This window comes from Cavenderia fasciculata (genome assembly GCF_000203815.1).
Source record: "Cavenderia fasciculata unplaced genomic scaffold Scf_Dfasci-G-o-80e12.f1-5, whole genome shotgun sequence".
Classification (NCBI taxonomy): Eukaryota; Evosea; class Eumycetozoa; order Acytosteliales; family Cavenderiaceae; genus Cavenderia; species Cavenderia fasciculata.
Window position 1 is genome coordinate 2,406,545 of NW_004457735.1, and position 26,222 is coordinate 2,432,766.

Below are 26,222 nucleotides of genomic sequence, written 5' to 3' on the forward strand. Positions count from 1 at the left end.
CTATCCCCCCTCCCACCATCCTCCCATTCTCCCATCCTCATCCATCCTCTTACATCTTCCTACTCAACATTTAAAATTAAGATTTAAATTTCTATATTTAATATTTATTTTTTCTTTTATCTAGATAATAATAATAAAAGTTTTTTTTTAAAATACAAACACATAATATTTAATAATTATTTATTAATATTTAATATGTTTACTTTGTTTTGATTTAAATGACTAATAATAGATCAACAAAATTATTAATTCTACATTTTATTTAAATATATTATAAATAATTGGTTTGCAAATGACTCTATTTTTGAAAAAGTATGTGTACTGTGTGTATCGTTGTTTTGTGATTTGGGAAAAAAAAATGGGCATAATTATTCGGAGGTTGGATTTGATTTTGATTTTGATTTGAATTTGATTGATTGATTATTATTTATAATGAATGAATAAACTAGTGGTAGGTTATAGTTGGTTTGGTTTGGTTTGGTTTGGGGAGGGGATTGATTATATGTTGATTATTATTATTATTATTATTATTATTATTATTATTATTATTAATGATTATTGTTATTGATTATTTAATAAAATTTTGAATAATATTTGCAATAAGGGAATTACTAATGGTATCATCGGTAGAGGAGAAATCAACATTATCATTGTAAATGACTTGGGCGTTATAGACGTCCATGAGACAATACAACAAAAAGAAGGTGTAGATGAATCTAGTGGTAAAATGAGAGATGGTTTCGTTTCTGCCTCTGTTGGAGATATCAATCTTCATGAATCGACGAGCAAAGAAACGAATGCCAAGATCGTATGCCATTTCAAAGCAGACGAGGTAGAGGTATCGGAAGAGGAGTTGGTGGAATGACTCGGTGTCTAGCTCCTCAAAGCTGGGGTAGTACGAGATCTTGTACTTTAGTGCACGGATCAGTGACAAAAAGACGACCATTGTGACAATGCTAGTGTACTCGGCCATCTTGTCATAGTAGTATTCGACGGACAACTTGCAGATATGTTGTTCGTAGGAAGGGTTGGGATCGTCGAGTGCGACACGCAACCATCTAAAGATGCGACTGGTGGTACCACGCTTCTCGAGGTAGATGGCCAGCTGCTGGTGACGGAAGATCCAGTAACGCTTGGTCATGTGCAGCGGATAGTAGGCAATGTCAAAGACAAAGAGTACGAGCGACACGAGCACCGTGATACCCCAACTATTGATATTGAGAAACAGGTTACGATAGTAGAGGAAAAACATGAGTGGGAATTGGAAAAAGGTAAAGTAGGTGAGTTCGCGGGGACTGAGCAGACGATTCAAAATGTTGCTGACACCCATCAACATGAGACGACTGGCGTGGAAAAGCACAATCGAGAGAAGCGCAAGGAACGGCGTCGAAAAGAGATCCTTTTCAATAACGAGTGTCGCAAAGTTGTGCAACCAAAACCAAGTTGCAACGACTGCAATCTGGTAGACTACAGTGCAAATGTAATTTCTAAATGATGTTTCGTATTTGGGCATGAGTTCATCCATTACAGATGGTGATATACGTAGTTGTCCAGTGTATTGTGTACGCGAACTAATGTCTCCTCCCGTCTCGCTAGCTCCCTTTTTCTTTTTGAAAAATTCAGTCTGTGCATCACGCTCTTGTGACGATGTCAGTGTAGACGACTGGTCCTTGATGGTAGCCATCTCAATGCCTCCACCTTCAAATGTCTTGAGCACGTGTTTCTCCTCTCGCGGAGCATACATAGAGTGTCTAAAAAAGTTTGGATCCGATGGGTTGCCGCTGGCCTCGGTCACATTGACCGAATTGTGGTGTGGCAGACTGGCATCACGTGCATTTGTGACGTCGGTCATAATGTCTCTTGCTATTTGGTTCTTTTGGTCGTCTTCATCCATATCGATGAGTTTGTAGTAGCACAGAATCTTGCTTAACCGCTTGGTCCATGGCTTGGAACGACGTTTGCGACGTTTGACACCACGCTCGTCCACTACAACATCGTCGACACCATAGACATACTGTTTCTTGAACTTGTGTATAATCACATGAATCAAATAACATACGGCACAAAAGGCAATGACAATGGCATCGATAAACGAATATGCCAATCGATTATCCTCCTTTTTAATCTTTGTCACTACACTCAACCATGCAATCGATACTCCAATATAACATAAGAAAAAGAATATAATTTGAATCTTTGAACATCCTAAAAAAAAATAAAAGAAAAAGAAATAGAAATAGATTATTAATCATCATATATATATATAATTATCTATCTATCTAAACATACCAGGTAGATTTAAATCATAGAAAGAGATCCAAGTGAAAAACATGACGATAAAGTATACCATGCTAGTCCCTGAAAAAGCCACGTACGTGTTAATAGGCAACAACAACCAAAGTAGGGTCAAAACGAATGGAATGAGAAGAAAGTTTGCATAGATGATAAAGCTTCTCGATGAGAAGAACTTGGGCATGGTTAGACGGACCATGGTTCTAGTACTACTACTGCTTTGTGAATGTGACTACTAGTGTGTTGGTCAGCTGAACTGTATTTTGTTGTTGTTGTTGTTGTTGTTGGGGGGAGACGAAAGGCGATCTTCACCAAAAGTCGATCTATTCTATCTATTCCTCGTGTCTTCTCTACTAATATAATTGCTTGCTACGTTGCTGTTGTTGTTGTTGTAACTAAGAAGATATCGTCTTTCCAGATTATTTCTAACCTAACTTAGCAAAGAAAGAGAGAGAGTTTTTATCCTTTTGAAACCAACAAAATCTCTGTGTCGTTTTGAAAAAATCTAAAAACTAATGCTCTAAAGTGGCTTGCGTAAGGGTAAGGTACTAATCCTTGAGAAAGTATGAAAAGAGAGGGAAAATAACAATAATAAATAACTCTAGAGGGAACCTAGGATATGTGTGTATGTTGTGCGTCAAGGTTAGGTCATAGGAGGAGGAAATTCACTTACACAGACAAAGTGTCCTTGAAAAAAATTTATAAAACGTTGTCAAAAAAAAAAAAAAAAAAACGATCGACATTGCGATCCTCTCATATCTGACTTGACAGGAATCGGGTGGCCCAAAAGGACAAAGTGCGTGTTTAATTGATGCCCCGACGTGCCAACATCCCTCATTTGCATTTACAAAAACTCTTGATTTTTTATTATGTTCATCGTTTTTTTTTATCATAATGAACGATAATGAGGACGAGGATAAAAGAAGAGAAGTGAGTGCAGAAGCTTTCTGAAGAAGCCTATGAGATGATGAGGTTCTTTTAATCTCTTGTCTTTTAACGAATTAATTAATTTGAGGTAAGGTTATTATTCATTATTATTTTATTATTTTTTGTGGGTGTGGATGATGATAAGATATGATATGCATATAGATTATTTATTGAGATGGAGTACCATGTTCAACATCAGGAGTTTGGACATTCTTATCTTTTTTATCTGATGCAGGTGGAGGTGGAATATTGGTAGCATATTTAGAGGCTAGTTGTTGGAGTGGTTCACAAATGGATGTCTTGTTGGATGCCAATTCATTCCAATAGATGTTTTTAATTTGTTTGTGTCCTTTGAAATGGAATACTGCTTCGTAGATGAATGCATCGGCTACTTGATGATCGGGTTCGTAAACACTGTGTTCTGGGAGGTCTTTGAATTCATCGGATTTGATGTTATCATTGAGACTATCCAATAGTTTTTTATCAATCTTTTTGCCAGTTGCTGTCTTTCCAGTCTTTAGGTCCAACGACACTGTCTTGTGTACTCCTGCAAATCCTCCTGTCTAATTATAAATATATAAATATATAAATAAATAAAGAATTGGACGAGTTAACAAACAAAATATTATAAAGGGTATAGAGAGTGATTCATGAATAGATCTTGGCTACATACCTGAGTAACAGTGACACCAGTTGGAGATGATGATTTAGGTGAATTAGCCAATGTCAATGCAACAATAGCCACCAAGAGAATTAATATAGTTGATAATAATTTCATTTAAGTTAAATAATTAATTAAATATTACTAGTTTAGTTTGACAAAAAAGTAAAAGAAGAAATATAAATAATGAATTGATGTTGATCTCTTCTTCTTCTTCTTCTATACTTAACTGCCTTTTTGCTTGTCTTCAATACATACACATTCCCAAATATTTAAATCAATCACCAATACAAGATGGGTGCATGAATGGATGGATGCATTGGTTGGGTTAGCCAATATAAACACACCACACAAACAACACGATAGTTGGAACCACATCAGCATCAAGAGGGTGCATCATCCAATAAGAAGGGGTCCTCCTACCCACCATATTCTTTTTTACAAAAAGAGAGAAAAGAAAGAGATGTGTAGTGATGTACACTACAACCCAAGTTCAAATCGGGTTAAATCATATCATCCAATACACATGTGTGATCTAATCTAGTACCTGATTTGACAAAGTTGTAACTTCACCAATGCGTAGTACTCTAGAAATACTAATATAATTACTACAAAGCTAGAAAGAAGTGATAACAACTTTACCTTGGTAGACTCATACAAGATTTAAAGATAGAATAATCTCAGCTCGTTGCCCAATATTTGATAATAAAAACTAATAGTTGCATAGATTTTTTTCTTTCGACCTGACTTTTGTCGATAGCTTGGTAATCACAAGACGTCACTTGCCCTACGATCCTCATTTTTTATTACCTCTCACCTTTTCTTTGTACAAATAACTTTACACATTACATTGTATACATCTTCTTTTCTTTTTAAAAACACACAAAAAATAACAAATACATTCTCGATCGAAATAGATTAGATATACTGCTGTATATATATTTTATTTATTGTACATACACTTCACAACAACCAATTCTTAGATAAATCTTTAAAAACAAAAACTTTGTTTGATGTTAGCATCACAACAACCATCAAATAATAATAATAATAGTAACAACAATAATAATAATAATAATAGTCAAAATGTAGCATCATCTTCCTTTTTACCAATTAATGGGCCAACAAGTAATAGTAGTAGTAGTATCTTATCATCACCCTTGACTAGTACTACTACAACAACAACAACATCAACAAGTTCAAATAATAATATTAGTAATTTATTAAACCCAACCAATTCAATATTTAATAATGGATTTAAAGATTATATTGATAGTAAGAGATTCTCTGATGTAAAGTTGATATATGGATCTAAAATGTACGATACACATCGTATCATCTTGGCGTACAGTTCAGAGTTTTTCAAGAGATTGTTGTCGTCAGAGTTTAGAGAGGCTAGTCAAGCAGTCATCACTCTTCGTCAGCCAGACCCATACAACATATTCCCTCAAGTACTCTCGTTTATGTATGATGGTCGTGTTTGGATGTCACCAGACAATGTCGTTCCTCTCTTGGCAATGGCCGATCACTATCTAATCCATGCACTTCAATCTCTATGCAACAAATATCTCGACACCAATCTAAACAGAGAAAGTGTAGTCTCTATCCTTCGTACTTCCATCTCTTTTCATTTTGACTTTATCATTGATAAATGTATTGGTATCATTGCAAAGAATTTTCCTTATATTTGTGAACAACAACAATTATTTAAATCAAACAATAATAATAATAATAATAACAGTAATAATAATAGTAATACAAATAATAATAGTCATAATAATAGTACAGAGAATCTAAATAATAATGATTTTGATTTAATGTTTTTACCATCATCAATATTTATAACTTTACTTAAACATCCTTATTTGGTTGTAAAGAATGAATATACATTATATCAAATAGTAATTAATTTTATTAAATATAAACAACAAGAACAACAACAACAAACCGACAACACTACCAACAATAATAATAATAATAATAATAATACACCAAACGAAACAAATAATAATAATAATTGTATAATAGATAATAATAATATTAATGAATTAATGTCACATATAAGATATATCTGGATGACATATGATCAATTAATAGAAATATCAAGCAATCCACTGGTACCAAGAGATATCCTAATTGAAACATTTATGGAACGTTTAAAGAAATACGAATCTTCTTCATCAACATCATCAACCATTTCAAATATCCCTTTACTATCAGTTACTAATACTATCAATAATAATAACAATCATACCGATCAACAACAAAATAATACCGATTCTACTAATAATAATAATAATAATAATAATTTTAACAAGTACCCTATCACTAATACTAGGTAATTAATCTTGGTCAATATAGTATTTATTAATTATTAAAAAAGAATATATTTACTAATTATATTTTCTTTTTTTTTTTTTTAGATTCTTACCCAGACCACCACAGTCAATACCTTTTGAATATAATCATGATTTTGATCAAAAGGGAATTTTATATTGGATTGCAACTAATTGTTATAGAGAGAAATGGGCAAACCCTCATACTTCTTTAAGAATTAAAGTAAATATAAATATTTTAAATAATCTCATTATATACTTACCCTTTTCTCTTTTTTTTTTTTTAGATTACATCATCTAGTATTGATAAAGGAAATTTACAAGATGTAGTTGAATTGGCACCATTTGAATTTTGGACAAAGGATGTACCAGCATCTTGGGTGACTATAGATTTGGGTCCAAATCGATCAGTCATTCCAATGTGTTATACAATTAGACATGGTCTCAGTTTTAAATCAGACAGTCTTAGAACATGGGATTTCCAAGGATCGACAAATGGTGAGCAATGGACTGTACTGAAACGTCACACAAACGACTCTTCACTTAATTTGAAATACGCTACTCATACATGGAACATTCCAAATGTCACTGCTGCCTATCGTTATTTCCGTATCCTTCAAACTGGAAAGAACTCAAACAATCGAAACTTTTTGGTGATTGGTGGTATCGAACTTTATGGTGAATTATTACAAAGTAATAATGTTATCAACAATGACAACACAACTACGACGAAAAGCCCGATCAAATGGATTCAAGAATAAACGAAAAAAAAAATACAAAAGAATCATATCAACAAACCAAACCAAACCCTTGGTATACAAATAATATTAATAATAATAATATGTTATAGATAAGTTTATTTCTAATAGAACAATACAACACTGTAGGTAGGTAAGTAAGTAATTAATTAGTTTAGGTTATAATGAATAATTTAATTGATTGGAATAATTAATGGTTGGTCTCAAAGTCGATGGAGTTGGTTGCATCATCATATTGTTGGCCATATTATTATAGTTAAAGCGCTGTTGTTGTTGGTTGCTATTATTATTATTATTATTCACTGGTAATGTGGCAACAGATAGATGATCATCCGATTGAATGGGTGAGGTGTTGGAAGAAGAGGATGGACCTCCTGTAGATTGCTCAATCTGGTGACTTGCAACTTGCTCCTTTAGCTTTTCAAGACTTCTACGTCTAAAATTAATGAACCAATTGGAAACTTGGGCAATGGATTGACCAGATTCTGCAGCCAATTGTCTTTTGACATCCATTGGTGGATATGGATCATCGAGATGATTGATAACCCATTGCAATAGAACAGACTTTGATGATTTGCTAAGAGCACCAGAAGTGGTTTTAGTCTTTGAACGGACGGATCCAGAGGTTGCAGGTTCGTACGACGACATCTTTAAAACAGCAATATAACGTCCAGAAAAGTGGTCTACCTCTGAAAAGAGCTGTTTGGTGAGTGCAGTGGTGGTGGCAAGTGCATGCATATACTTTTCCAAATACTGCTTAACAATGATGTTGTTGTCTGGCGAACCCATCATTTTAAGGAACAAACTTTTAAACAATGCATAGTCTGGTAGACTCTTTGCACTAAAATGCTTTGGATCAACAATAATCGAATCCCACAAAGTATTGAATAATCTTTCAATAATGTCATCTTGGTATTCATTTTGATTGATGTTTTGTTTTTTAACAGTTGGTATTGCCATTGGAGGTTGTTGTTGGAATGGAGATGATGATGGTGACGATGATGATGATTGGTAGTCTTGTTGCTGCTGCTGTTGTTGATAAAATGAAGAAGAACTGGTTGGTAATCTGGTTGATGCTAATACAGAAGAAGACATTTGAAATGGAATAGGTAATTGTGGATGTCCACTAGTACTACTGTTGGCTCCATTAGAAGAGAATACAAACATTGGAGGTTGATGTGAATTGGTGAATGGTAACGATGACTCTGTTTGAAGAATCGATGGTGTAGGAGGAGTCATTTGTGTAAAAGAGGATGACATAGGCACTGGTAGATGGATCTGGGAGAAGGGAATCAAAGGGGAATTACGAGTAGGAGTTGACGATGACGACGACGAAGGTAATGGCAAAAATGGACTATTACTATGAGTTGTAGTTGAAGTAGTAGAGGAAGTAGATTGTTGATTTTGTAATTGATATAAAATTGACTCCATTTTGACTAAAAATAATAATTTATCTCTATAAATAGATAAAGATAGAGATAGAGATAAAACAACACCTAATTATTTGTTTGGTTTATAACTAGAAAGGGATAGAATATTTATATTTTATATAATTAATTAAATATTGATAAGAGGAGGAGAGGAGAGAGGAGAGGAGGAAAGAATGATGGAATGATAGAGTGAGGGATGAGCATCTCTTTATAAACACATAGTATTCAGGGTGACTGACAGACTCGAGCCCTCACCATCCCCCAATATAAAAATATCTTTACTCTTTTTGGGGGGAGGGATACACATTTTTAAAAGAGTGAGTTTCTTTGTGCGATTGTGGTGGATCGATTAACCCTCTATCATCTCCTCCTTCCTTTTAAGGTGATTATAGTTTAACAAATGCTATCAATACATCTTTCAAAATAATGTGTATTTATAACTCAATAAACCCGACCAAGAGTTATTGAGATGAATTGAAATAATATTTATAATAACAAGTTCTCTTGAGATGTGAACTTCAAAGATTGACAGCAATCTAATAATCCCCAAAAATACAAAAAAACAAATGTAATTTCTCTATTCAACCTTCGCTATACTATACTTCATTCCCCTTCCTTTGAAGAGAGAAAGAGGTAGAATAGTATGATAAAGGGTTCCCAATTCTATTATATTATTATTATCATTATTATATAAAATCAAGATAATATATATAATAATAATAATTGTATTGTAAATCGAATCTTTATTATCATAATGACCTGAAAGTGGAATACATTAATGTAATTTATTTGTGTGTACATATACATATGTATGTGTATATGTTTTGGTTTTGACACCAATGTACACAACAGTTATCCCCCTCCCCCCACTCTACCCTCTTAGATAAAACAACAGTAGCAAGCAGCATTGGATAGGAGTGAGTGTTGGCGGATGAGGGGAGGGGGGTGAGGTGTGTCAATTGTCGACTCCCACCTACCTTACCTTACCTTCCCTTGTCTACAGACCGCTACTGCTACTACTATGTTGTTAACGGTGTAACAATAAACAACAATACTACTGTTTCCAATTGTTTATTTTATAAGATAGAAACAGTAAGGTGCACATTCAACAGATAGAGAGAGAGAGAGAAAGAGATAAAGAGACCAACTACTACTTCTACTATTATCAACAACAATTATTTTATATTACCCTTTTGATGATAACAATATCAACTACAATTCAAAAACAAAGAGAGAGCTTGTTCATAATTGAATAAATCCTCCTTTTTAATACCAAAGAATATATTTATATTCTTTTTTTGTATACAAATCCCTCCTCCCTTCTCTTTCCATCAACACTACCAACCAACCAACCAACCACCAAAAGTTAGTAAAGAACACCTTCTTCTTCTTCTTCTTTTGTGTTTACTCGCTCACTTTGGCTACAAAATTAACATTTACAACAAAACTTAAACCAAAAGACAAAGTCTATCCAACCAACAATCAAACCCACTATGACAATGAAATTAATAAGTAGAATTACAAAACCTTTTAAAAAAGATAAGTCATCAAGTAAATCAAATCAAAATAATAACAAGAATGGAGAACAAGAAGAATCTACCAATGGTCCATTGGAATTTGTTTATAAATTACAAGTATGTTTTAAAAAAATAATGATGAGAAATGAAATTAAATATGTATTAATTTTTATTAATAATAGTATAGAGTAGTTGATAAATCAAGTGGAGCATCAACGGAACATAAATTTGAAGATAGAACATTAAAAATTAACGAAGAAGGTGTATATTTAGGCGACAAGATGGGGAAATTAACATTTATTGATTTCATTTTGATTAAAGAGTTTTCTTTGGATCAAAATTGGATGGATTGGGCAATCATCATGAGAGATGGAAATTCACATCATTTCAGATCTTATGAAGTATGTATTTAAAACTAAAAAATGAAAAGGAATCATATCATGATCATCTCCACGCTCCAATATATTAACTTATTTATTATTATTATTATTATTATCAAGTCTTTACAAGTTCACTTAAAAGTGAATGAGGTTATTAAAAAATTGGTGAGGACTTCTTCATCATTGTAAATAATACTAACAAAACAATAATCAACAAACAATAATTAAAACTGAATCATAATAATTTATTAACACAAATCATTAAATCCAAATCATCTTATCCTAAATCAATATAAGATGAACAAACCAAAAAACCAATTAATAATAGTAATAATATTATTAAATCTTAAACCTAAACACCCAATTTATCTGTAAATTTGTAAATGAAGAATATTAATAAAAGGGTAAAAATATATCTACAAAAAGTTTGGCGAAAGAAAGAGATCTCTTTCTTTGCGAGACCATGTCTCTTTCTTTTTATAGTTTCAAACAAAAGTTAAAGAGATAATTGTATACATAATAGATATGGATATTGCTAGTTATGAAGATAGAGCTGTCAAGGCTGAGAATATGATTGAGATTCTTTCAAAGAAGATTGCTGCTTTGGAAGCATCTTCATCATCTTCCTCATCTAATTCTTTGGGTGTTTCTGCAGAAGAATTCAAAAAGGTATATAACACCTCCCGCACATACGAACAGATCGATCTTTTTGAATATCTTATCTTATTATTATTATTATAATTGTTCAATCTTAGGTTCAAGATCAAAACAAGGAATTACAAAAACAACTAGCTAGTAACACATATAGAATCAATCATTTGGTTAGACGTTTAAACGAAACACAACAAAAGCAATAAGTGTATATTTATATTATAAAACAACAAAAAGGTTTGAAAACAATACTATCAGAGTTTATATACTGGAATTTTGGTTTGGTTTGGTTTGGTTTATCGATAAATTATTATTATTATATTATATGGATATCTTATTATCATATAATTTTGTTGTTTTTTATAATATATATATGGTTGATTTAATTAAGGTAACCTTTACATCTTGTAGATTGACATAAACATTTAATCTTCATCTTTTCTCTAGGGAATTGATAGTCGTATGTGATTTCTTCATTTTTGGCTATATCTTTACTTGCTACTATAATGATCTTTTTAACTCCATCAATAGATATAATCTTGGTTTTTGCATTTGGCTATAAATATTGGAAAGAGAGAACACAACTTGGTTAGAATCAATCAATCAACTATCATCTTTCTTTTTTTTTTTTTTTTCTTTCATACCTCACAACTATGATTTGCAAATCTAGCTCTATTTCCTTTGAATGTTGCATCTACAATAACATCCTTTTCAATGGCAAACATAAAACAGTCTACACCATCGTTTTGATACTTTCTTTCTCTTTCATCTGCTATTTTCTGTCTAATGATTTCTCCGACATACTCTATTATAAACTCTCCAGCTACAATTGATTTCTTTGCAAATGCACCCAGAGAATGGATGGAAGATGGTTTGACGACAACCCGAGAATCTTCACCTTTTAATAACAAATACTGTGCATTGTCAGACAGCAAGTGGTTATGGATACCACTATTTGTTGAGAATCCCAGCACATCTTTTAGTCCTGGAATGCCAATTTGATTAATCTTTTCCATACTGTATACAGATTGTATTTTCTTTGTCAACAATGCAATGGTTCTTTCTCTAGTCTTGAATGATATAATCTCGGATTTTAATCTTTCTCGTTCTATCATTATCTTTCTTTCTCTTTCAGTGTCGGCTGGATTACCACTGGTTGTTTGTATTGGTGTTTTACGATTGAATACCGTAGTTCTTGCACATCCATCAAGTAAACTTTTACTCTTCAATACCAACTGTTCTACCAAATCTTTGGTATCCAAAATATGTTTTCTAGTGTACCATCTACACTTTATAGACTCTGGAATGCTTTCCAAACTCGATACTATACTTTTTTCATTGAATCCAAAAAATGTAGATACAGGCATCACGATTGATCTACGTGCATTCAAACGAACTTGATTGACTGCAGTAATAAATTGACTCCAAACATGAGTCAAAGATGTTCCATAAAAGAGGTATTTGGCTCTTTCTTTTTCATCTATCGAATTTGGACATTCAATAGGTACAATGATAAAGATTGGTACATTACCATGTTGTAACACTTCAACAAGGTAATCAATTCTAGAGTACTCGTCAAAAACACTCCAATATCTTCTAATTGCTTTGTATCCAGAAGGATAAATATGATCCACTGAATGAAATAATGGATTTTCATCTATAATTTCTCCTAAATTTAATAATAATAATGATCCAAATCTAAATAAATGAATTAGTAACTATCTCTATCTATCTCTATCTATCTATTTCTTTATCTTTTTTTTTTATATATTTACCTTAACATATCATTTGATGAATCAATATCAATAAATTTATCACCATGAGTACTATCAATAAAACTTTCCAAAAATATTTTCCTATTTTCAAATTGATTTAAACATTGCTTAATATCTTTGAATTGATTTGATTGTACTACTATTGCAGTAAATTCTTGGGACACTTGTTGTTGTTTTTCTTCTTCATCTTTTTCAACTTTAACTTTTTCAATCTTTACTTTTTGTTTGGGTTGTTTTTCTTGTTTTTCCAATTCTACAATATGTTTATGACATCTAAGAGTTCTATCGTCTGGATGTATTCTACCTTTGTTTTTGATTGCACACTCCAAATGATAAATATTTTCGCACGTTTGAACAATACATCCAATTGAGGCACCATTCTTGTTGCAAAGACTGCACTTCATTTTCTTTGCATATTGGATGATATTGTTAGAGTGAATGAGAATGGAATCCTCTGATACAAATATTCCACTACTCCAATATATACAATAAAGATGGACAAACTTGTCGAGTGTATGATCCAAAGGCAACAATCTTCCTTGGACACCCATATTTCCTTTGGTGTGACATAAAAGACAAGCAGCCAATTGGTCACGTGCAGGTACTGGTGGCTTTTGTGATTCCTTGGTTGGTCTAAGAAGCCATTTCTCCTTGACAGTTTCCACTTTGACATCTTGCTCATCACCATTGCTCTGGATCTTTGAACAAGATGGACAAACCCAATCGTCTTCCTCTGGCAGTGCATCTAGACCAGCACAATAAGTATGGAAACCTAGGTCACAACGGTCACAAATCAATAATAAATCTTCATTGTCCAAAGCCATGCAAACAGAACAACATTTACAATCGGCGCATTTCCATGTCAATCTATCAATGACACTGGCAACCTCTTCAGGCAGACCTATACAAAATGTATGAAACACTTCACCACAATCTACACAACATATCAAGGTTGATGGAACAAATGACTTTCCAACGACAGATGGAACGTCGCCACTTAAACAAACTTTACAAAGATCAATACGGCTCTAGTATAGTAGTAAAAAAAAACAATAAGTTAATTTTAAAAGGTCTCTCAAGCATACTGGTTCGTTCTATTAATAACCATCATCATTGTAATAAAATAAAAAAGTAACATCATTGATTTAATAAAATATTATTATCACCGTTTCAACAACAATAATGATAATAATTTGAAATTATTTATATAAATTAATATTCTCTTTGATTGGTTGGGGTTTGAGGAGTTTTTTGGAAAATGTATATATAAAGGTGTGTGGAGGGAGGTATGATTAATTGTGGATCATAATGTGATTACTGGCTATAGAAAAAAAGTTGGAAAAAGGTACCACTTGTTGTTTGATGTTGTTGTTGTTGTTGTTGTTATTGTCCTGATATTGAAAAAATATTACATAATATGATAATGTTATGCTTTTAATCCGCTTTGCATGATTAACTGTTTACTATAGTAATATAATAATAATAAATAATGGTGATATAATTGGTTGGTTAAAATATTCTAACCTAATTTTGATAGTAGTAGATAATTACATTATTTAAAAATGAGCTCGCTCCTTTTTTGTTTTAAAAAAGTTAAATAAATATAATAATACCCAAATCCTCCAATAAACACTTAATCATCATGATTAATTGAATCGTTGTTGTTGTTGTTGTTGTTGTTGTTATTACTGTATTATTGGTTATGCAATGAATGTGTGATGGGTGATGGTGAAAGTGATTGTGATGATGATGTTTGATGATGATGATGGTAGTAATGATAAATTATTTTTAATTCATATTTACTCTTACTGCATGATCATTGTAATATGGAAGGTTGATATCCACATGGTTTGGGGTTGGATATTTGCTGGCAGCACTAGTCTTTACATAATCATTTATACTAACTCTGGGTTGGTTGGCAGAAACGATTATGTGTCCTCCTTCGGGTGATTCCATAGTTTCGGTGTGATGATGGTGGCTGTGATGTTGGTGGTGTTGAGGGGGTGGTGGTGGCAATTGGTGTTGTTGATGATGGTGGCTGTGATGATGATTACTATTAACAATTGGTGAACTACTACTATCATTTTGGTATGGGATTTGGTGACTCTGCGTTGGAATAATATTTTGGTTTCCATAAAAGTTTTGTTGATGATCCGATGATGAAGTCAATTCTTCGGGTGATTTTGAAAATGACTGTTGTTGTTGTTGTGGATGATAATATTGGTGTTGTGGTGGTATTTGTTGATAACCATTATAATTATAATTCATTTCCATAGAATGAGTTTGAATATGATTATTATTATTATTATTATTATTATCAGAATCACTACTCTCTTCATCAATGTGTCTAGAAGAAGAGTATTCGTTGACCATTTGAATCTTGTCAACTGCTTCATCTGGAATGTTACTATTCTTTTGACGCTTTTTTGGGCTACCTATACCTCCTGCTGCGGACCTACCACCCTTTTTCTTTTCAGTCACCTCTACTACACTGCTATCCTTCTTTTTACCAATTGATTTCTTTCTCTTTGCACCTGGTTGAGCATCACCAGAGGGTGAATCTTCTACATGTTGTTGTTGTTGAAGATTTTGTTCTAGTAAATGAACGACATGGTTTTGCTTGGCCAGTTCTTGTTGGAGTAGTTGTTGGTGTTGTTGGAGATGTTGTTGGTGTTGCAAAAGGACTTGGGATTGTTGGTGTTGAGAGGATGGTGTAGTGTATGGATAGTAGAGGTATGATTTGTTGTTGTTGTTGTTGTACATTGGTGACTGTTGTTGTTGTTGTGGTGTTAGTGGTGGTTGTTGAGTCGGATGGCCGTGGTGTTGGGGTGGTGGAGGTAAAAGAGATGATTGATTGTTGGCAACAACTGGGATTTGATTCTCATCAATCATACTTTCAATGTGTTGAGGTGTAAGGTTGGGTAAACTGTACAAGGGACTTGGAAAGTAGGGGAGTTGGAGGGTTGGAGTGAATGGAGCCATTGGGGTCATAGAATTAGAGTCGATGTTGGAATTAAAGTGGCTATTAAAGTCGAGTTGTGAGAGGTGTGACTCTGCCGGTGAAAAGTGCGATGGTATTCCAGAATCAATTGGGTGATGGGCATGATGTGCGAGATAATGTGATGGATGGAAGTGTTGTGGCATTGGTTTTCTTGATTTGGGGAAATAAGAATGATGTTGATAAACTTGTTGTTGTGGTGGTTGTGGTGGTTGTGGTGGTTGTGGCATCGGTTGAATAGGTTGTTGATGTTGTGTTTGGTGTTGAATCTGTTGGTTATTGTTATGATGATGATGATGATTATTATGATGATGATGGTCGTCCTCGGTAGAATTATTATTATTATTATTATTATTATTTTGATTTGTTGGAGGTGTTGATGGTGGAGGTGAATTGTATTCGCTTGTTTGGTTATTGTTATTGTTATTGTTATTGTTGGGAGTTGGTGCGGCAGCACTGCTTTGGAATGGTAAAAGTGGGATTGGTGGTTGGGTAGGCGAAGGATTTACAGACGAGTAGTGTGGTGGTGAGGATGGGGTTTGGTGTGACGATGTAGACGAAGACGACGACGACGATCCTCCTTGGTATGAAGCAGACGCAGACGTCGAGTTTGACGACGAAGATGATGTAGTATGAGAGTAGGTCATTGGTGTGCCCTCCAATGAGGCGGGATAAGGTGCGTAGTGTTGATAGTGGGATGTTGGAAAAGGATTATGTGACAGTGAAAGGGGGAGTGGTATCAAAGTGGGGTTGGTCGAGATTTGGTTGATAAAGGAGGAATTGGGCGTTGATGGATATACAAGTGGTGATTGGGGTGCATGTGGGTAAACCTGTGAATAGTATTGTTGGTAGCTGGCAAAATGTGGTGAAGACGATTGGACTGAAGATGATCCACTTCCACCTCCACCATAGTATTGCTGTTGCTCTTGGTATTGGCCATACGGTGATTGAGTTGGTTGTTGTTGTTGCTGCAGTTGTTGTTGCTGGGCCAACAACTGTTGTCTCTTTTTCTTTTGCTTTTTGGCAAGTGCGGCTGCGGCGGCTGCTGCAGAGGACGAAGAAGAAGAAGAGGTAGTAGATGTAGTCGATGTACCATAATTATGAGCAGAGGCAACACTGGAAGAGTTTGGTGTAGGGTTGTCTGACAAACATGAAGATGGTGAAGCAGATGTAGATGAGGAAAGAACCTCTCGTGTCGTGTGGTTGGACTGCTGGCTTGGTGCGGGACCTTCAGTGTACCCTCCATCGTCAGAGTCTTCATCGGTGCTATTTGATTGGTTGTATTGTTGTTGTTGTTGCTGCTGCTGTTGCTTCTTGTTGGCCGAGTTTGCCGAGGAACGGATGGAACCATTGACACTCATCAAATACTCACGCTTGAGTTTGAGGAGCGGAATGTTGGTGTTGAACACCCGGACTGTGCCCCAGCCACTGCAATTGTTGCCCGATATGGTACGCGTCCAATGCGTCGGGTTCGTATAGACGGTACCATCGGTTGTATGGATCTCACCTTTTGGATGGATATACCCGAGGTGTTGGACACCACGGTAATTGTATCGCACTTGGGTATTGGGGGGCAACAATCCATGGTGTATCAAATTCAGTAGCGAAACATTATGTTCGCTAACCATTTATAAAAAAATTGTTTTATATATAGAAGATGGAAAAATGAATATGTGAATGCCTTTTTTTGATATTGATTGATGGTGTATATATATATATATGGATAAAAATATTATTAATAATATCCTTTTGTTTTTTTTTTTTTGTGTGTGTTGGAGATTATTTGGGGAAAGTTGGAAAAAAAAGTTTTATCGACAATGTTCTTTTAGAACATCAATAAATTAAAAGAGTATGTTGTTTTGATTGATTCCAGAGTTGGAATATATGATCATAATGTGTATTCAAAATAAATAAATAGATGGTGGTGGTGGCGATGGGTAAATAAATGACAAAAAAAAAAAGGTTCTAAACCTTTTGGTTAAAAATAAATAAAACGACAACAGTAGAGTAGGAGGTGCGGTAATGATGATGGAATTATTAATTATTATTTTGTTGAATGGAATGGAATGGTATATAAATATATATAAATATATTGTTTTTTCAAATAAATAAAGTGATCTATTTTAAATATATGGTGGTGGTGGTGAGATATTTAAATGTGATGATGAAGTTAAACTGTTTTCCAAGTTGAAGAATGTTAGCAAAGCGGATGTATTGAACCAATTCAACTGCGGCAGACGGTACTGTTTTTTTAAAATCTATCAATCTCTTTAATTTAAAAAGAAATATAAAAGTTAGTATTTGTTTTGGTATGAAATGTCATCACACATATAAATAAATTCAAATTAAAATATCATCATCGACAAGGAGGACAAGTAGTGTATATATAAATAAATAAACAAAAATAACCTTTATCAACAACCAAACAAACTGCATCGACAATTGAACAAGAGATGGATTATGACTACCACCAAATAGAATTAATTTGGTAAATGTTTTTTGTTAACAACAACAACATTAACAATATTCCAGGAGAGTACTGGAAATGGACTGGGCTGGACTGGACTTGACTACTACACAAATAATAATATTTTACTGTTTACTGTGTACAATAACAATAACCAACAACAACAACAACAACAGTAAGAAAGTAAAGTAGTACTATGAAATTTTGTACCTATTTCCAAGCCAAGTTTTTTTTTGGGAACTACTTTTTCCCTCCTCCCTCTGCTGCGTTGTGGTAGAGTCAATTGTTGCAACAATTAATTGAATTGGGTATCTATATACCCCTCAACCATCTATCATGCAACAATACCAACAACAGCAACAACAACAACAATCCCACAAACAACATGATGAATCAAAATTGGATATAAATATTCTACAACAATATCCACTTTGAATCTATTGATCTTGTTAATCTGTGCTAACTCTCTCTCTTGTTGTATTGACATGTTTGGCAATGAACATTTGAGCCAATTTTTAAAAAATGTTTGATTTGGAGAGTCATTTGACTGAGTGACCGAGAGTGTGTGGAGAGTGAGTGAGGGGTGTTTGGATAATTACATATGCAACAGTTACCAACCAAACACTCTTCTTCTTCTTCTTCTTCTTCTTCTTTCATCAGATCGGATGACATGTATTGTTTGTGTTGTTTGATGGTGGAAGCAATAATATAAATAAATAAATACACTGTTGCAAGTGTATCTGTGTGGTGATTCCCACCCCCAAGTGTGTGTGTGCTCAAGCTATGAGGAGAGGAGGAGGAGGAAGGTTTGATTTAAATTTGATGTTTAAAACACACACAAACAAACACACCAGTGTTTTGAAATAAATAAGGTAAAAGATCATTTTGAACTGACCCCAGTTTGTACAAGACAAAAAAATCTAAAGAGCATAGTTGTATGCATATGTGTGTGTCTATGTGTGTGTGTATATATCTATAGATTGCTATTATATGAACAACAACAATTCAATTCCTTTTGTGACCAAGTACCGTATCTGTTTGTCCTCTCTCTCTCTCTTTCTTTCTCTTTCTCTTTCTTTTTTGTACTATATGATGAATAGAATAGGCTTGACTATTCTTATTCTTATTCTTAATATTATTAAAATATTATAATAATGAGACGATGATAATTGATGAATGATGACCAATACTATTCTTCTTTGATAAATACTAACTTGTAATAGTTGTTGATTCTCTGTATCTGTTGGCTATTACTATGATGATTATTACTATTATTACACAAAAGATTCTTCTTTGCTTGTTTCGTAATCTTCTTGTTTGTTATGTTATATATATATGTGTGTGTTTTAAATAAAAGTATATCTATATCTATGTACTCCTTCTGCTGCTGCTCTATTGTGTAAGTAGATAGATAGATACTAGTAGTTGAAGGAATGACAAAAAAGCAAAGGTAAAGGACAAAAAAAAAGTACTGATCAATTGGGGAGTCGGGTAGCGTCAAACGGTTTGATTGAGAAAGTTTGAGCTTGGATTTTTTGAGACAGACGTTTTCAAAAAAATGAATAGTCATCTTGTCCTTTGCACCACCCTTTTTTCATTCAAAAAGACGAAAGATGGTGTGGAAACCAAACCCCCTTTGCATTGGATTTTCCTTTCTTTTTTTTTTTTTTTCTAAACTACAAATGCAATGAATGATGGTTAGATCTGCAAACTTACAATCTCTTTAAATATTATTATTTTAGATGTTTTCTATAATTTTATAAATAAATATGATAATAAATAATGGTAAGATAAATAATAATAATATTTAAAAGATAATTTGAATGTTAGAATAAATTAGAATGTAATTTTTTAAGAAGAAGAAATCTATAAACAATAATAACAATGAATGAATGAAAGGATGGAAGGGAGGGAAGGGAGGGAAGAAGGGTAGTAGTAGTAGTAGTAGCTAGATTGAATTTGGTAAATAACCTCTGATGAGTAAAAGGTCAATGTTGTATAAATAAATAATTTGTAATAAAGGTGGAAGAAGGAATTAAAATTGTGATGGATGGATGGAATCAGCAAACCAAGCAAATGGATGCTCCTCCTCCTCCTCCCTCCTCCGCTTTTCTCCCCCCTATCAGTAAATCATCAATCAATCAGTCAATAGGGTTTGTTTGTTTGAGAGAGTACACGGTAGCAGCAGTAGCTGAAATAGTAATAATTATATTTGTGCAACAACAATAGAGAGCATATGCGCACCAACGACAACAACAACCAACATACAGCAGTTGATGGTGGCAGTAGCAGAGGGTAAAAAGGGAAGAGTAAAGAGTAACATCAACGATTTGATTTTCTTATCATTGAAGGACTGGGATTGTTTAAGAATTTCACAACAACCAAAACATATAAATATATTATTATTATTCTGGTGATGATCTTCCACACCACCACCACCACAACTGCGCGGCACACACAGTTAACTTGGATATTTTGTGGTAGTAGTGCAAAGCATATGAACTAGAATTATTATTATTATTACTATTTCTTTGATCAACAAAATTAAAGTACAACATCACAACAACACCCAAAACAATATAGAATCTATGTTTTTATGCGTGTGTGTGTTTGTGTGTCTGTGGGTGTTTAGGATTGATGGTTGGATCGGGATGGCTGGATGGTTGGTGGATATTGAATTGAATTATAAACTCACACCAACAAACAATGTGATTGCACATTTCAGTTCACCCATACAAATATTACTTTTTTCTCTTTACTTTTGTTGTTTTAAAGAGGGTTGTTGTTGTTGGTTTGGCGGTAATGGTGGTGGTTGATTGGTTCTAAATTTGGCATCATCATCATAATAATATATCCCATGGGAATGAAATGATATAATATAATAACAAAGGATATTATATTATATTATATTATATATCATTCCACCGTCACAATGTGATGACGATTACATCAAAAAAGTGATTGTTGGATATGTGGGTATGTGGGTGGATTGTTCTCCAAGAGAGTAGCGGTGATCTTTCCCCTCTTCATATCCATTACCTTATTATTATTATTATTATTATTAAATCTTAGTACTACATGTGCATTCAGCATCGAATCTCTGTGCTGGCTGTATTTATGTATATATGTATATATGTTTATGTATCTGTTCTGTTTTTTGTTTAAACATAGATTGAACAAACAAACAAAATAATGGTGATGATAATTATTGATGGATGATGTTGTTGTTAACAAAATCAAATACTGATTCTTGTGCAAACGATGATGATGATGATCACTATCACCCAAGTTAATATATATGTATGTATGTAGACAGACCCTCACTGCTACTATCAACCAACCAACCAGCTAGCCAACCACCACCACTACCAATATAGATTAATTTTAAATCAACCTCTTTAAAGTTGTAGCAATCAGATGCAACAACAATATTGTGTGCGTTGTTTGTTTCACATATATATTTAAATATATGTCGACAGTTAGCTATCTGGTGGGGTTGGTGGGTGACAGGATGTGGAGTGCGTGGGTGTGTACACATGGGGGCTACATGCAAACAAACAAATACAACAAAAAGAGGAGGAGGGAGGGAGGGATCTGGCCATTCATTACTACAGCTAAAGAATATCAATGATGATCCCATCCTATCCTATCCTATCCAATTAATCCTTGGGTGTTTGTTGTTGGGTGGTAGAGGAGGTGGTTTGATCAAAGTTGGGTTGGGTTGGGTGTTGATATTATTATTATTAACCTGTTTGGTGATTATTAACCTGCCTGTTTTTCTATTTCTATTTGTATCTTTGCTTGATTATATATATATGATATGATAGTAGGTGTCGATGTCGATGATTATAATATATTTTGCAAAAGTGATTATAATCTCTTTTCTTTTTTTGGAGGTTTTCAAGTACTTCAAAATTATATTTTTTTCAAATAATCGAATTCTATTCTGTTCATCCCGAGGAACACCAATGATGAATGATCCAGGGGATATCAACATTGGTCACCACCATCTTCAATCTCTCTCTGGAACACAACCATTATCATCGTCGTCATCATACCGTTTCAGAGTATTGAACAAACAAAGTAAGGTCAAAAAAGAATACCTGGCCAGATCCCACCCCTATATCCGGATCTGTCAATTGTTGTGGGTATGAACAAAAAGTAGTAAACAAACAAAGGGTCTACCAAGACTAGACAAAATAGGTTCAACCTTACCTTTTTTAGTTTGTTGTTATGTTAAGTATTTTCTTAAAGAGTTGTTAAATGCCGATTGTGTTTGTGGATGTGATATATATATGGGTAAAAAGGACTGGATGGAGCTTTGTTGTTCTCTCTCTGTCTCTGTGTATTATTAAATTATATGAATAGGTTTGTAGGTTGAATGATAATTAATCGTAATGTTGTGTGGTTTGATTGACAGAGCCATCACACAAACAACAAACAAGCTCTCTCTCTCTCAAATGCAAATATCTTTTTTATTTTTTCTCTTCTCTTTAATTATGTAACGGCGATGGTGATGAACAAGGTTTGATGAAACCGAAACATAAGGGGGGCTAGGTTCTAGCCCCTATAGCCTTGCCTCTGGTCTAGAGGAATATCTTTGACGCGCGAATTGGCCCAATTTCCAAAACCTCCCACCATCAGATTAGTTTGGTTTAATCTCATTAATCTCCTCATGTTTTTTCTCAACCCCATTAATATCTCTCTCGTCTGCCAGTCTATCTATTTTTCGTTCGCATCGACTTTGGATTGATCCAAACCAGCCCATGAGTTTAACAAATGTTAGTGGGGGTCAGGGTTTTAAATGGATCTCATCTCACATCTTAAACAACAATTTGATTGTTTGGACAAACAAATACAACTCTACAATTACAAATAAATAAAGATATAATATAAATTATTTTTTTAATTTTTTAAGACTTTTTATTTTCTACTATAACGGGTTATTTAACAAGATTCTACTTTTAATTTAATCGAGATCTTCTTCTGGACGAGCAGAACGTGGGGCAGCACCACCAGCGGCGGCAGATGGATCGAAACCACCTGGCATACCACCAGCATCACCACCAGCAGCTTGGTACATCTTGGTCATGATTGGGTTGACGATGTTTTCGAGTTCCTTCATCTTGTGATCGAATTCCTCCTTTTCGGCTTGGGTGTTTCCTTCCAACCAGTTGATGGTCTCGTCAGAGGCCTTGGTGATGGAGTCCTTATCTTCTTGGGAGAGCTTAGAGGCGACCTTGTCGTCACGGACGGTGTTACGGATGGTGTAGGCGTAGTTTTCCAACTTGTTCTTGGCTTCGACCTTGTTCTTTTGTTCTTCGTCTTGAGCCTTGAATTGTTCGGCTTCACGGACCATACGTTCGATTTGTTCGGCAGAGAGACGTCCCTTGTCGTTGGTGATGGTGATCTTGTGCTTGTTACCGGTAGACTTGTCTTCGGCGGATACGTTCAAGATACCGTTGGCGTCGATATCGAAAGTGACTTCGATTTGTGGAACACCACGTGGTGCGGGTGGGATGCCAGAGAGTTCGAACTTACCGAGGAGGTTGTTGTCCTTGGTCATTGGACGTTCACCTTCGTAGACTTGGATCAAGACACCTGGTTGGTTGTCAGAGTAGGTGGAGAAGGTTTGGGTCTTCTTGCATGGGATGGTGGTGTTACGTGGGATGAGGACAGTCATGACACCGCCGGCGGTTTCGAGACCCATAGAGAGTGGGGCAACATCGAGCAAGAGGATGTCGGCAACCTTGGAACCACCTTCGTTGTTGAGGATGGCGGCTTGGACGGCAGCACCGTAGGCAACGGCTTCGTCTGGGTTGATGGACTTGTTGAGTTCCTTGCCGTTGAAAAAGTCTTGGAGGAGGGATTGGACCTTTGGAATACGGGTGGAACCACCGACGAGGACGATTTCGTGAATGGTCTTCTTGTCGAGCTTGGCGTCACGGAGAACCTTTTCGACTGGGTCGAGACAACCACGGAAGAGGTCGGCATTGAGTTCTTCGAAACGAGCACGGGTGATCGAGGTGTAGAAATCGATACCTTCCATGAGCGAGTCGATTTCGATCGAGGCTTGGGCAGATGAGGAGAGGGTACGCTTGGCACGCTCGCAAGAGGTACGGAGACGACGGAGGGCACGTTGGTTGGTCATGAGATCCTTCTTGTGCTTACGCTTGAACTCTTCGACGAAATGAGAGACCATACGATTGTCGAAATCTTCACCTCCCAAATGGGTGTCACCAGCGGTGGCCTTGACTTCAAAGACACCGTCTTCGATGGTGAGGAGAGAGACATCGAATGTACCTCCTCCGAGATCGAAAATGAGGATGTTCTTTTCGGTGGCAGACTTCTTTTCGAGACCGTAGGCGATGGCGGCGGCGGTTGGCTCGTTGATGATACGTTGAACGTTGAGCTTGGCAATGACACCAGCGTCCTTGGTGGCTTGACGTTGAGAGTCGTTGAAATAAGCTGGAACGGTGATGACAGCGTTGTTGACGGTCTTACCGAGGTAGGCTTCGGCAGTTTCCTTCATCTTGAGGAGAACCATGGATGAGACTTCTTCTGGGGAGAAGGTCTTAACGTCACCCTTGAATTCAACTTGGAGGTATGGCTTGTCACCTTCCTTTTGGACAACCTTGAATGGCCAGTGCTTCATGTCGGATTGGACGACGGCGTCAGAGAACTTACGACCAATGAGACGCTTGGCATCGAAAATGGTGTTGGTTGGGTTCATGGCGACTTGGTTCTTGGCGGCATCACCAATCAAACGTTCAGAGTCGTTAAAGGCAACATATGATGGGGTGGTTCTGTTACCTTGGTCGTTGGCAATGATTTCAACACGATCGTTTTGCCATACACCAACGCATGAGTATGTAGTACCTAAATCAATTCCAATAGCTGACATTTTTGATTTCTAAAAAAAGAAATAGTAATAAGATAGACGAGTAGAAAAGTAAGAGTAAGTAAAAGATATTTTTTTTTTTTTTAAAAGAGATAGATAGATAGAAAAAAAAAACGAGCGTTGTATTTGTGTGTTTGTCGAAGAAAACGTACAATTTATATTATTATTATTATATGTGTTATAAAAAAAGGGGAAAAGAGTATGTTTGTAGTTGTTGTGAAAGGGAGGGTTGTTGGGAAAAAAAGTTATTTGTTGTTGTTAAAACGAACGAAAACTTGAAAGTATATACAAAAAATATATAGTTTGTAAAAGAAAGAAAGAGTGTGTGGTTGTTGTGTTTAGATAGATATATATTTAATTAAAAATATATATATTTGAATGCGAGGAGAAGTAGATTATTATTATTGAATAATATTATAAATACCTTTAAGGGGGATCAAAGTATATAAAGCTTTTTGTCAGAGACGACTCTAATCATAGTAGGCAGTTCACGCTCAAGTTTTAAAAAAAAAATCAATAGAAAATCATTTGAAATTCAATTATTTTCGGCGAGTTTAACGAAATTTAAGAGAACTTTCGAATTTGTGCACGCTCTATTTGTTCTCGTTTTTTGCTGCTCCCTCTATCCTCGTTTTGGCCTATTTTTTTAATTATAATTATTGTTTTATACTCAACAGAAGATCTAGATTATCTATTACCAACCAACCAACCCAATTTATTAAGATTATAGAGTTGGTCACCCAACCTCACGTATAACTTGACTTTATTTTGATTTATTATTGATATTCAAAATACAAAGCAAAATATTATATTAGAGTATATATGGACGGTGCATGCATTTATTTTCATAATAATTTTCCGGGTCAAGATGAGTCATCTTGATACATATACTGGACTGGAATAGAGATATATGTCCTGTTGCTGCTGATTCATCATGTCTTGAGTCATTGAATTGATCTATTATATTCTAAATAGGTAGTTGAACATGTTGATTTGGACAAGTTTGAAATTTTTGGCTCAACGCATCGTCACACAGCAATGATAAAAATACACACCTGCTGTGATGATGTGAATGTTCACAATATTTAATTTAACAACAACATTCATTTCTAAAAACACAAGAGATAGA

General features: G+C 34.7%; 8 protein-coding genes across 8 annotated transcripts; 3 read left to right on the forward strand and 5 right to left on the reverse strand.

Moving 5' to 3' along the window:
• Window positions 1-568: 568 nt before the first annotated feature.
• DFA_05761 (uncharacterized protein) lies at window positions 569-2,350 on the reverse strand (the record flags this gene model as incomplete). The annotated part of the gene is made up of 2 exons (XM_004361421.1): window positions 569-2,205; window positions 2,290-2,350. The coding sequence occupies 2 exons, from the start codon at window positions 2,348-2,350 to the stop codon at window positions 569-571; spliced, it is 1,698 nt and encodes a 565-aa protein (XP_004361478.1).
• Window positions 2,351-3,386: 1,036 nt separating this feature from the next.
• On the reverse strand, window positions 3,387-3,997 carry DFA_05762 (uncharacterized protein; the record flags this gene model as incomplete). The annotated part of the gene is made up of 2 exons (XM_004361422.1): window positions 3,387-3,782; window positions 3,893-3,997. The coding sequence occupies 2 exons, from the start codon at window positions 3,995-3,997 to the stop codon at window positions 3,387-3,389; spliced, it is 501 nt and encodes a 166-aa protein (XP_004361479.1).
• An 896-nt stretch (window positions 3,998-4,893) lies between these two features.
• Window positions 4,894-6,977, forward strand: migA (BTB/POZ domain-containing protein; the record flags this gene model as incomplete). The annotated part of the gene is made up of 3 exons (XM_004361423.1): window positions 4,894-6,218; window positions 6,304-6,439; window positions 6,504-6,977. The coding sequence occupies 3 exons, from the start codon at window positions 4,894-4,896 to the stop codon at window positions 6,975-6,977; spliced, it is 1,935 nt and encodes a 644-aa protein (XP_004361480.1).
• A 156-nt stretch (window positions 6,978-7,133) lies between these two features.
• Window positions 7,134-8,624, reverse strand: DFA_05764 (uncharacterized protein; the record flags this gene model as incomplete). Its single annotated transcript, XM_004361424.1, has 2 exons — window positions 7,134-8,410; window positions 8,621-8,624. The coding sequence occupies 2 exons, from the start codon at window positions 8,622-8,624 to the stop codon at window positions 7,134-7,136; spliced, it is 1,281 nt and encodes a 426-aa protein (XP_004361481.1).
• A 1,279-nt stretch (window positions 8,625-9,903) lies between these two features.
• Window positions 9,904-11,158, forward strand: DFA_05765 (uncharacterized protein; the record flags this gene model as incomplete). Its single annotated transcript, XM_004361425.1, has 4 exons — window positions 9,904-10,038; window positions 10,104-10,322; window positions 10,785-10,970; window positions 11,057-11,158. 4 exons carry the CDS (start codon window positions 9,904-9,906, stop codon window positions 11,156-11,158), a joined length of 642 nt encoding a protein of 213 aa, XP_004361482.1.
• A 176-nt stretch (window positions 11,159-11,334) lies between these two features.
• Window positions 11,335-17,086, reverse strand: DFA_05766 (uncharacterized protein; the record flags this gene model as incomplete). The annotated part of the gene is made up of 4 exons (XM_004361426.1): window positions 11,335-11,508; window positions 11,597-12,650; window positions 12,728-13,755; window positions 14,531-17,086. The coding sequence occupies 4 exons, from the start codon at window positions 17,084-17,086 to the stop codon at window positions 11,335-11,337; spliced, it is 4,812 nt and encodes a 1,603-aa protein (XP_004361483.1).
• Window positions 17,087-17,185: 99 nt separating this feature from the next.
• Window positions 17,186-22,547, forward strand: DFA_05767 (uncharacterized protein; the record flags this gene model as incomplete). The annotated part of the gene is made up of 7 exons (XM_004361427.1): window positions 17,186-17,219; window positions 17,644-17,662; window positions 18,009-18,034; window positions 19,550-19,591; window positions 21,265-21,311; window positions 22,089-22,275; window positions 22,417-22,547. 7 exons carry the CDS (start codon window positions 17,186-17,188, stop codon window positions 22,545-22,547), a joined length of 486 nt encoding a protein of 161 aa, XP_004361484.1.
• Window positions 22,548-23,161: 614 nt separating this feature from the next.
• Window positions 23,162-26,041, reverse strand: hspB (heat shock protein; the record flags this gene model as incomplete). The annotated part of the gene is made up of 2 exons (XM_004361428.1): window positions 23,162-25,105; window positions 25,979-26,041. The coding sequence occupies 2 exons, from the start codon at window positions 26,039-26,041 to the stop codon at window positions 23,162-23,164; spliced, it is 2,007 nt and encodes a 668-aa protein (XP_004361485.1).
• Between the last annotated feature and the right edge of the window lie 181 nt (window positions 26,042-26,222).